General features: G+C 49.5%; 2 protein-coding genes across 2 annotated transcripts in view; both read right to left on the bottom strand.

Annotated features, from left to right (window-relative positions):
• Positions 1–3,412: 3,412 nt before the first annotated feature.
• LOC130372793 (uncharacterized) lies at positions 3,413–5,888 on the bottom strand. The gene is made up of 2 exons (XM_056578953.1): positions 5,879–5,888; positions 3,413–5,811 (listed from the first exon to the last, which is right to left on the bottom strand). The coding sequence occupies exon 2, from the start codon at positions 5,780–5,782 to the stop codon at positions 3,413–3,415; it is 2,370 nt and encodes a 789-aa protein (XP_056434928.1). The 5' UTR covers positions 5,783–5,811; positions 5,879–5,888.
• A 4,519-nt stretch (positions 5,889–10,407) lies between these two features.
• Positions 10,408–11,966, bottom strand: part of LOC130372792 (osteopontin-like) — a 1,945-nt gene continuing 386 nt past the window's right edge. Inside the window, exons 2-3 of the mRNA XM_056578952.1 lie at positions 10,962–11,282; positions 10,408–10,632 (exon numbers count right to left, since the gene is read on the bottom strand). Of these exons, the coding sequence (XP_056434927.1) occupies positions 10,408–10,632; positions 10,962–11,282 (546 nt within the window). The remainder of the gene's footprint in view (positions 10,633–10,961; positions 11,283–11,966) is intronic.

Raw genomic sequence — 11,966 nt, 5'->3', positions numbered from 1 at the left:
CTGCTGCGGCTGCTGGGGCTTGTAGCTAGGATGTCTGCTGGTCGTAGCTAGGCTCTGTGGCTTGTAGCTAGAAGCTGCTGGGGCCTTGTAGATAGAAGGCCTGCTGGGGCTTGTAGCTAGAAGGCTGCTGGGCTGCTGCTGCTGCTGGGGCGTGTAGCTAGGCTGTTGCTGCTGCTGGGGCTTGTAGCTAGTAGTTGCTGCTGGGGATTGTAGCTTGGATGGCTGCTGCTGCTGCTGGGGCTTGTCGATAGGATGCTGCTGCTGCTGCTGCTGCTGCTGCTGCGGCTGCGGCTGTTGCTGGTCGTAGCTAGGCTCCTGTGGCTTGTAGCTAGAAGGGCTGCTGCTGCTGCGTGCTGCTGCCTGCTGGGGCTTGTAGCTAGGATGTTGCCTGCATGCTGGGGCTTGTAGATAGGATGATGCTGCTGCTGCTGCTGGGGCTTGTAGCTAGGATGTGGCTGCTGCTGCTGCTGGGGCTTGGTCGCTAGGCTGCTGCTGCTGGGCTTGTCGCTAGGCTGCTGTGCTGGGCTTGTCGTAGACGGCTGCTGCTGCTGCTCCTGCTGCTGCTCCTGCTGCTGCTGCGGCTGCTGGGGCTTGTAGCTAGAAGGCTGCTGGGGCTGCTCTGCTGCTGGGGCTTGTAGCTAGGCTGTTGCTGCTGCTGGGCTTGTAGCTAGGATGTTGCTGCTGGGATTGTAGCTTGGATGCTGCTGCTGCTGCTGCTGATGATGCTGCTGGGGCTTGTCGATAGGATGCTGCTGCTGCAGGCTGCGGCTGCGGCTGTTGCTGGTCGTAGCTAGGCTCCTGTGGCTTGTAGCTAGAAGGCTGCTGCTGCTGCTGCTGCTGTTGCTGCTGCTGCTGCTGCTGCTGGGGCTTGTAGCTAGGATGTTGCTGCTGCTGGGGCTTGTAGCTAGGATGTTGCTGCTGCTGCTGCTGGGGCTTGTAGCTTGGCTGCTGCTGCTGGGGCTTGTAGCTAGGCTGCTGCTGCTGGGGCTTGTCGCTAGGATGCTGCTGCTGGGGCTTGTAGCTAGGATGCTGCTGCTGCTCCTGCTGCTGCTGCTGATGCTCTGCGGTCTGCTGGGGCTTGTAGCTAGGATTGCTGTGGTCGTAGCTAGGTCCGTGGCTTGTAGCTAGAAGGCTGCATGGGGTGTAGGATAGAAGGCTGCTGGGGCTGTAGCTAGAAGGCTGCTGGGGCCTTTGCTGCGACTGCTGGGGCTTGTAGCTAGGCTGTTGATGAATGCATGGGCTGTAGCTAGTCTGTTGCTGCTGGGGATTGTAGCTAGGAAGTTGCTGACTGATGGGGCGTGTAGCTAGGATGCTGCTGCTGCTGGGGGTTGTAAGCTAGGATGTTGATGCTGCTGGGGCTGTAGCAGATGTTGCTGCTGCTGGGGTTGTAAGCTAGGATGTTGGCTGATGGGGCTTGTCGCTAGGATGTTGCTGCTGATGTGCTGCTGCTGGGGCTTGTAGCTAGGCTGCGCGGGGCTTGTAGCTTAGGGCTTGCTGATGCTTGTCGTAGGCTGCTGCTGCTGGTGCTTGTAGCTTTGGCGCTGCTGTGGGGCTGTCGCTAGGATGCTGCTGCTGGGGCTTGTCGCTAGGATGCTGCTGCTGGGGCTTGTCGATAGGATGCTGCTGCTGCTCCTGCTGCTGCTGCTGCGGCTTGTAGCTAGGATGCTGCTGGTACGTAGCTAGGCTCCTGTGGCTTGTAGCTAGAAGGCTGCTGGGGCTTGTAGATAGAAGGCTGCTGGGGCTTGTAGCTAGAAGGCTGCTGGGGCTGCTGCTGCTGCTGGGGCTTGTAGCTAGGCTGTTGCTGCTGCTGGGGCTTGTAGCTAGTATGTTTGCTGCTGGGCTTGTAGCTAGGATGTTGCGCTGCTGGGCTTGTAGCTAGGATGTTGCTGCTGCTGGGCTTGTAGTAGGATGTTGCTGCTGCTGGGGCTGCGGCTTGTAGCTAGGATGCTGCTGCTGGGGCTTGTCGCTAGGATGCTGCTGCTGGGGGTGGGGCTGTAGCTAGGAGGTTGCTCTGGCTTGTAGCTAGTGAGGTTGCTCTGGCTTGTAGCTAGGAGGTTGCTCTGGCTTGTAGCTAGGAGGTTGCTCTGGCTTGTAGCTAGGAGGCTGCTGCAGCCCATACGTAGGCATTCTCCGGCTCAAGCATATCCGATCCTGTAAGCTGTTATGCATACTGTTAGCCACATGGAAAACCTGCCTATTTAAATCAATAATTTAGCCTGAACCTCTACCATACACTTGACACCCAACATCAAGGAGTAGAGACAATGAAGTACCCTGTTATGTGAATAAAAACATATTTTAACATGTCCATGCCACTGATAACAAAATAAAGTACTCCAAAACTAAAGAATTTACCTCATTATTAAAGCCATGGTATGAGGGTCGGCGAGCAACTGTAGTACGCCTGTGAGCCTGCCACTACAACTCCAGTGAAATGAGGAATGCTGCTGAAGCTTTATATAAGGATTCACATCTAATCCATTCTGATCAGGCACTGATTGGTTTGAAACAAGGTGCAACTCAATCATAATCAGGTGCTACCCTAAATGAGTTGGAACAGCAGACCCTGACATCTATGCATGTGTTCATGATGGAGTCCGCTGTTATCAGGATTATTAAACATGTATGATTGCACTTGAAGCACTCTTATAGAGCGGGAAAACTCTGGTGGTGTCCGATCCACGCAGTGTTTGGTAGCCAAAGTAGATGTGGATAAGTGTGGCTAGTATTGATTAATCCACGCCCCACCTAGTGCTTAACTGGGGCTTATTCTTCCTTGGTCTAGTTGAGAGTATCCTGCTCCTGGTTGTAATATTTTGAGTATTACATGATGCTGCTTTAGTAGTAAAAAAGGACATAGCTAATATTGACTGTAGTTCCTGGTGTTGAGTGTTTCAGAGTGAGTGGGGGGCTCGACATCGTAGAGGAAGAGCTTATGTGACCAGACACCATCTCTAGGACCCTTTTAACATGGTATGGGCAGCCAGGTGAGAGTGAGAAGCGGGCCAGGCCATTGAATGTTCTGGTAGTCATTGACCACTTCTAGAGTAGTGCAACCTTTGGTATCTAAAATTAGTGAACGTTTGAATTTCTGTATTGCCAGACGTGAATTTTAAAGAGGTGAATTCAAAACACATTCAGATGACGTCTTGAAATAAGGAGGCTGCTGCTCGTAGTTTGGGGGCTTCTGCTGGTGTTCAGGAAGCTGATGCGACTGGTAGCTAGATAAAGATCTAATAAAAAGATTCCATACTGAACTGTAGCGTTGCATTAGACCAAAGCAGCGGCTCCTGAATAGGCATCAAAATGGGTTTCTGCATTTGCTGCTGGCATTCAGCCTAGCCAATGACCAATTTGACCATTTAAAAGTGATATTTTTATTCTTTTGCCAAATTTGGACAGTAGAACCATGTCATGGCAGGAACACAATTGAGAACTTTATATCATTGAAGGATTTGATGGAACTTTCAATGAAGCAAAGGTACAGAATGCAAACTTCTGAGTTACTGCTTGTAGCTAGGATGTTGCTGCTGCTGCTGCTGGGGCTTGTAGCTAGGCTGCTGCTGCTTATAAATGGGATGTTATTGCTGCTGCTGCTGGGGCTTGTAGCTAGGATTCTTGTAGCTTGGATGCTGCGGTTGCGGCTGGGGCTTGTAGCTAGGATGCTGCTGGGGCTTGTAGCTAGGATCTTGCTGCTGCTGGGGCTTGTAGCTAGGATGTTGCTGCTGCTGGGGCTTGTGGCTAGGATGTTGCTGCTGCGGCTGCTGCTGGGGCTGCTGGGGCTTGTAGCTAGGATGTTGCTGCTGCGGCTGCTGCTGGGGCTGCTGGGGCTTGTAGCTAGGATGTTGCTGCTGCGGCTGCTGGGGCTTGTAGCTAGGATGTTGCTGCTGCGGCTGCTGGGGCTTGTAGCTAGGATGTTGCTGCTGCTGCTGCTGGGGCTTGTAGCTAGGATGTTGCTGCTAGTGCTGCTGGGGCTTGTAAGTGGGATGTTGCTGCTGCTGCTGGGGCTTGTAAATGGGATGTTGCTGCTGCTGCTGGGGCTTGTAGCTAGGATGTTGCTGCTGCTGCTGGGGCTTGTAGCTAGGATGTTGCTGCTGCTGCTGGGGCTGGGGCTTGTAAGTGGGATGTTGCTGCTGCTGCTGCTGCTGCTGCTGGGGCTTGTAAATGGGATGTTGCTGCGGCTTGTAGCTGGGATGTTGCTGCTGCTGCTGGGGCTTGTAGCTGGGATGTTGCTGCTGCTGGGGCTTGTAGCTGGGATGTTGCTGCTGCTGAGGGCTCTGTTCACTAGGATGCTGCTGCTGCTGCTGCTGGGGCTTGTCACTAGGATGCTGCTGCTGCTGCTGCTGGGGCTTGTCGCTAGGATGCCCCTGCTGCTGCTGCTGGGGCTTGTCGCTAGGATGCTGCTGCTGGGGCTGTTGCTGGTCGTAGCTAGGCTCCTGTGGCTTGTAGCTAGAAGGCTGCTGCTGCTGCTGCTGGGGCTTGTAAATGGGATGTTGCTGCTGGGGCTTGTAGCTAGGATGTTGCTGCTGGGGCTTGTCGCTAGGATGCTGCTGCTGCTGGGGCTGTTGCTGGTCGTAGCTAGGCTCCTGTGGCTTGTAGCTAGAAGGCTTCTGGGGCTTGTAGCTAGGATGTTGCTGCTGCTGGGGCTTGTAGCTAGGATGTTGCTGCTGCTGATGGGGCTTGTAGCTAGGATGTTGCTGCTGCTGCTGAGGCTTGTAGCTAGGATGTTGCTCCTGCTGGGGCTTGTAGCTAAGATGTTCCTGCTGGGTCTTGTAGCTAGGATGTTGCTGCTGCTGGGGCTGGGGATTGTAGCTAGGATGTTGCTGCTGCTGCTGCTGCTTGGGCTTGTAGCTAGGATGTTGCTGCTGCTGCTGGGGCTTGTAGCTAGGCTGCTGCTGCTGGGGCTTGTAGCTAGGCTGCTGCTGCTGGGGCTTGTCGCTAGGATGCTGCTTCTGGGGCTTGTCGCTAGGATGCTGCTGCTGCTTCTGCTGCTGCGGCTGCTGGGGCTTGTAGCTAGGATGCTGCTGGTCGTAGCTAGGCTCCTGTGGCTTGTAGCTAGAAGGCTGCTGGGGCTTGTAGATAGAAGGCTGCTGGGGCTGCTGCTGCTGCTGCTGGGGCTTGTAGCTAGGCTGTTGCTGCTGCTGGGGCTTGTAGCTAGGATGCTGCTGCTGCTGCTGCTTCTGCTGCTGCGGCTGCTGGGGCTTGTAGCTAGGATGCTGCTGGTCGTAGCTAGGCTCCTGTGGCTTGTAGCTAGATGCTGCTGGGGCTTGTAGCTAGAAGGCTGCTGGGGCTTGTAGCTAGAAGGCTGCTGGGGCTGCTGCTGCTGCTGGGGCTTGTAGCTAGGATGTTGCGGCTGCTGGGGCTTGTAGCTAGGATGTTGCTGCTGGGGATTGTAGCTAGGATGTTGCTGCTGCTGGGGCTTGTAGCTAGGATGTTGCTGCTGCTGGGGCTTGTAGCTAGGATGTTGCTGCTGCTGGGGCTTGTCGCTAGGATGTTGCTGCTGCTGGGGCTGAGGCTTGTAGCTAGGATGCTGCTGCTGGGGCTTGTAACTAGGATGCTGCTGCTGCTCCTGGGGCTTGTAGCCAAGATGCTGCTGCTGGGGCTTGTAGCTAGGATGCTGCAGCTGCTGCTGCTTTGGCTTGTAGCTAGGAGGCTGCTGGGGCTTGTCGCTAGGATGCTGCTGCTGGGGGTGGGGCTTGTAGCTAGGAGGTTGCTCTGGCTTGTAGCTAGGAGGTTGCTCTGGCTTGTAGCTAGGAGGCTGCTGCAGCCCATACGTAGGCATCTCCGGCTCAGCATATCCGATCCTGTAAGCTGTTATGCATACTTGTTAGCACATAGAAACCTGCCTATTTAAATCAATAATTTAGCCTGAACTCACCATGCACTTGACACCCAACATCAAGGAGTAGAGACAATTGAAGTACCCTGTTATGTGAATAAAAACATATTTTACATGTCCATGCCACTGATAACAAAATAAGTACTCCAAAATAAAGAATTTACCTCATTATTAAAGCCATGGTTGAGCTGGCGAGCAACTGTAGTACGCCGGTGAGCCTGCCACTACAACTCCAGTGAAATGAGGAACGCTGCTGAAGCTTTATATAAGGATTCACATCTAATCCCATTCTGATCTGGCACTGATTGGTTTGAAACAAGGTGCAACTCAATCATAATCAGTGTGCCTAATGAGTTGGAACAGCAGACTTGACATCTATGCATGTTGTTCATGATGGAGTCCGCCGGTATCAGGATTATTAAACATGTATGATTGCACTGGAAGCACTATGATAGAGCGGGAAAACCCTATGGGGTCAGAGATCCACGCAGTGTTTGGTAGCAAAGTAGATGTGGATAAGTGTGGCTAGTAATGGTTAATCCACCCCCACCTAGTGGTTAACTAGGGCCTATTCTTCCTTGGACTAGTTGAGAGTATCCTGCTCATGTTATTTTGAGTATTACATGATGTTGCTGCTTTAGTAGTAAAAAAGGACATAGCTCATGTATTGACTGTAGTTCCTGGGCTTGAGTAGTGTTGTGGACATCGTAGAGGAAGAGCTGATGGCGCCAGTCGCCAGACCTCATCTCCAGGACCCTTTAACCTGGTCCGGGCGGCCATGTTGAGTAGAAGCCTCATGCTAGAGTCGGAGCAGTAGGCCCGTCTGTTGATGCTCTTGTTATTTTGTCTAAATGGGTGAACATTTGAGTTTCTGTAATGCCATGTGAATTTCATAAACATATGACCTTGTCTTGAAAGTTTAAAGAGGCTGCTGGAGGCATGGGGCGGCTAGTAGCTGGATACTGAAGATCTACTACAAATATACTGTCCATGATGAACTGTGGTGTTGCATTTGGCCATTCAAAGCAGCTCCACCTGGAGAGGCATCAAAATGGGTGTCCACATTTGCTCCTGGCATTCAGCCTGGCCAATGACGAATTTCACGGTTTAAAATTTATGTTTTTATTATTTGCTGTACAAATATCCAATTTGGACAGTAAAACTAATGGCAATAGCACATTTGCACAGTTATTGACCGCTTATCTTGCAGGATTTGATGGCATTTCCAATGAAGCAAACGACACAATGTAATCTTCATAAGGTACAACTTTTGTGTTACTGCTTCTAGCTAGGCTAATGCTGCTGCTGGGGCTTCTAGCTAGGCTAATGCTGTTGCTGGGGCTATTGACTGTAGTTCCTGGTCTTGAGTAGTGTTAACTCTGTTTCACAGTGAGTGGGGGGCTCTGGACTTCATACAGGAAGAGCTCATGTCGCCAGACCTCACCTCCACGACCCTTTTCAAGATGATCTGGGCAGCCATGTTAGAGGAGAACCCCCCCCCCCCTCTCTCCGGTTGACTATCAAGTGCCACCCCAAATATAAGACTGGCCCGAACTGGCCACCACAGTAATGATGTCCTGGCTACTGCTAGAGGTCTAGGAGCCTCTTGCTAGAGGTCTAGAAGCCTCCTGCTAGAGGTCTAGGAGCCTCCTGCTAGAGGTCTAGAAGCCTCCAGCTGGACTCTGTGGCTGGGTCAGGCTGCACCCCTGTTGCAACTTGGAGTAATCATTGTTCACTGGTTGAACCAGCCATCATCACAAACACTCAGTGAGAGATCTCCTGCTTGGCATATGGAGCACCATCTGCATGTATTATTACCTTCAAAATTCTTAGGGTTAGGGTTCAACATCACCACCATGACTTCTTTGTTTGGAGGAGACCAGTAAAATTCACCTAGGGGGAGTGTGGCAATTTACATTGTTATCGGATTCCTTAACATATTGTTAGAATATATGCCTGACCCTGTCTGTGGCAAACACATTCACTTTAATGGCGCATTTCCACCGGGGGGTGCGGGTCGGTGCGTAATGTGTTTGTTTGTTATTTGCCCCCTGTCGCACGGAAGTGCGAATATGTCGACCAATCAACGGACAGCATGTGTAGCTCGAACTTGCCTGCACCCCTTCAGGCGTATCAGTACCCCAACGGAGGAGTACTGCAAAACGAGTACGGCTCTATACGTCTCAGTCCGGGTCACACCCACTTTTGGTGTTGGAAACGCGATCCGTACTGACCCTTTGCGAATTGAAATCGACCCGCATCCTCTGTTGGAAACGCGCCATAACAGAGCGTACATTGACGGGCACTTGCCCCCATATAATTACTTTGCAGCTTGTTTTTGCAAATAACTACTGAAGTGATCACTGTCAATACTGGAAATTAAATTCTGGATTGGTCCCTTGACTCAGAATTATCGGTTTGTTAGTCAAACATTTATGATTTTTTATATGATGAGATTTTTTATAACTTTTGTACTAATCTATAAATGTCAATAATGGCTTTTATCAGCCAAAATATTGGTTGATAAAGCCATTTCTGTGTTAATGTCATTGAAAAGATAATAGCTGCCTCCATTTATATGTTGAAAATATTCAAGTCTCCCCAGAATTGAGGGCCCTTCCCTTATACCAAGTTTGTACCAAACGATATTTTAGTAGCACCACACGATATTTTATGACCTACATATATATATATATATAAAAATATATATGTCAAAAATAGAGAGACCCCATTAGAGACCCCATTACGTCAGAAGGTATGTGTGTAATACATCTATATATATATATATATATGTTCAATAATTTTTCTCCTTGGAACTTGGATCACTAGCTTCTTGCCAACATCCTTTTTTTTGAAGCGTCACTTCTTGCTTGTGTTTTCATGATTCAACATAGTTTGGAGACCAGAGAAACTTGTGGGGTGGAACACACGACTTCAAGATACCCCATTATGTCAGTCAGTATGTGTGTAATACATTGATCGGAGAAGGGGCCATAGTTGTGAGCTACATAGGTATTAAACCAGTATCATACCATAGATGTGACTTTTTATTGATATTTGTTTTGTGTTTTGTGTTTGTGTATATTATATTTGTGGGTTTGTTGTGGTGCTCTCTGCAATGCTATGCATGATGTGCAATTTGTCCTTATCTAAATCCTTAATTTTTTTTTGTATTTTTTATTATTACTATTTATTGTGCTGCTCTCTCTCTCTCTCTCTCGATCTCTCTCTCTCTCTCTCTTTGTATTAATGCCATGAACTTGACTTGGGAAGCCCTGAACAAGAATTCCTATGTGTTGAGACTGTCTGGTTTCTTCACAAATGGTGAATAAAAAACCTTTGACCTTGAATATCTTACTATAACATTTATTATTTAGTAAGATATTTATAATATATTAAATATAATATTTATTTAGAAGGCTTATAATATCCTACTATAGACCGAATGTTACGTAAACCACTGGTATGATATCATACTAATATATAGGCCTACAGAAAGGGTTGTGATTAAAAACAACTACAAATTGGGAGAAGGAAAATAATATTATTTTATTGCATGTTCTTTCTGTTTGTTTGCGTCTGTCTGTGTCAGCCTGTATGTCAGCCCTTGTGTCTGTCTGGTTTGTCAGACAGTCTTTCTGTATACCCCTGAAGGTAATATGTGTTTACATGTCGTTTTTCCCAAACGTTAAAACTTTTTTTCTCATGAATGGAAAACGTTCAATTGATAACCCTAACCCTTGTGAAATGGTACAAGCTGATGCATTACCATGACCATAGCACTGAGCCAGATGCATGCCTTTGACAACCTGCTGTGTGTTGGGTCTTGTGTTTAATGTGAGAACAAGAGTGTGCATGTGCTATCTTGGTCCAGAGAGCATGCTAGGCTAGGCCACTCCAATATGAGGGTCTCAGGTTAATTCAGCAAGTACCTCAAACTGCCACACACGGCTGTGCACTCATTAGCTATTACTGAGATTTTCTAAACTTTAACTATGCCATAGTTTAAATAATGATACATGAATAAATACTGTTTTACACTGTAGATATCAGGCTCCAACCTTTTGTGTTGATTTCACTTTTAACCTTTGACCTGGAAGTGCTAGAGGGAGGGGGCTGAAGGCCAGGGTGTAATTTTCCTGTCCAAGGCCATAGTCTTTACTGTCTAAATCCATGTCTTGCCCATCCCAGGGAATAGTGACAGCCCTACGGTAATACAACGCTTTGACCTGGCTGAGTGGAATAATATAAGATGGAGGGCTAGAGTCCCTGCATGGTGCGGCAGCAGAACCCAGCAGATAGGGGCGGTGTTGAGGCGACACTGTGAACTGGGCAGCCATGAACTGTGCTACCACACTGGTGTCACTGTCCACCTCTCCTCAGCCGGAGGGGCGGCGCTTCATTTGGCCAACATTGGCATGTCAGTGGTGTTGACAGGCACCAACGCCCCCTCTTCATCTGAGTCGCCCTCAACGCTGTCAGACTCATCCGATGGCTATCGGCAGCGCAGGGTGTGGGCTGTGGCGTCCTCGCTGTCCTCCGACTCGTCGCTAGCGCTGGCACTATCGCTAGGGCTGGGCGGTGCTCTCCTCTGCCTCCTCGTCGGTGGCACTGGAGCTGTCCGGTAGGGGCGGCGTCGCTGGGGCTGAAGCTAACCTCCTTCTCCTGGAGGTTGGGGAGAAGGGCCTGCTTGGGACTGGCCTCTTGGTCTGGGGAGGAGGTGTCCAGACCCTGGCTCTCCACCTCCGGAGTACTGGGTCCTCCTCCAGGAGGTCAGCATGCACCTGCAGCGCCTGGAGAGCAGCAGGAGGAGGAGGAGACGGAGGAGAAGCAGGGTTATAGTTAGATCAATTTGATTTAAAAATAATGATCGGAAATGGGTAGTGTATTGATAATTGATTATGGGGGACATGTCAGTAATGTCAGGCAGGATTAGGCCATGTCTCGGAGTCGTGTGGATCCACGATCTATTTCCTCTAGATCTATTGGTCTTATTGCGACTGGATCTACTAGTCGACTGGAGGAGTGAAGGAAAGAACAATTGATAAATACATTTTTGGATCCATCCTTTTACATTTTGGAAAATGGGCAACCAAATCAGTGGTGAGAGAGGAAGGCTTACCTTGTAGACCTTCAGGCCCTTCTCCACCTCGTTCCCATTGGTCATGTCGTAGGCCATCCTCTTCGCCCCATCCAGCACCTCGTAGGACTTGTAGGGCGAGAGGCCCTTGTGGTAGGACTTGTCCTCCCCGTACAGGTTGCTCTTGTAGTCGCTGGGGAAGCGCAGCAGGCTGTCCCCGCGGCCCTGGTCGGTGACCACGGTGGGGGTGATGGGCTCCACCGTGGTGTCCGCCGTGGGCTCCTCTGTCCCGACCGCCATCACCGTTGTCCCAGTAACGGGCGAGGGGGTGGAGGGCTCGCCGGACTCGTCCTCATCGGATTCCTGCGGGCGGCAGAGGGAAAGGTCTAGGAGGATTGCATAGTACTTTTCTTCTTTGTAGATCCATAATCCATATGCTGTACGATTACCGTTCAGTCATTTATCAGACGCTTTTATCCAATGTGTCTTCAGGGGAATTCAAGTATGCGTCATTTTCTTCCCAGCCGGATTTGATCAGCACATTAGCACATCTTATCCTTAAGTGGCAATCTCCAAGATTCCGCTTCATTGTAATTTTTCCCGAGAGATATAAACATTGTTCCAACCGACAACCAGTCCATATTGCTCATAATACTTCAAATGCGGCGTTCTTTAGTGGTCTGTATCTGTATCAATCAACATTGTGTAACCTAATTGTGTCTTGAAAGACATGTATTGACATCTTTGAGATTGACAAGAATACTCAATAGTGACAACGTTTTGGCATGTTTGATGAAGCTTCATGCGTATCAACTTCTCATACTTGAGTAAACTCTTAACAGAGAATGTCTATTGTTGTTGGAGGGGGTTCTAGCTTTGTGTTAAGAATGTGATAGGATTTACCTTATCTTTTACCTGAGGGTCTATAGACCTCAAGTGCTTTGATCAGAGTTTATCAGTCAAATGTACAATAGCATTGAGAAATATTTGTATGCAGATTGAGTAGTGAAAAGCTTGTGACTCATGGGTTTCTGGGACTGGGGATAA

Source organism: Gadus chalcogrammus, chromosome 19 (assembly GCF_026213295.1).
Source record: "Gadus chalcogrammus isolate NIFS_2021 chromosome 19, NIFS_Gcha_1.0, whole genome shotgun sequence".
Lineage (NCBI taxonomy): Eukaryota > Metazoa > Chordata > Actinopteri > Gadiformes > Gadidae > Gadus > Gadus chalcogrammus.
The sequence above is the reverse complement of the archived record's forward strand: the minus strand, read 5'-3'. Positions and strand labels throughout refer to the sequence as shown.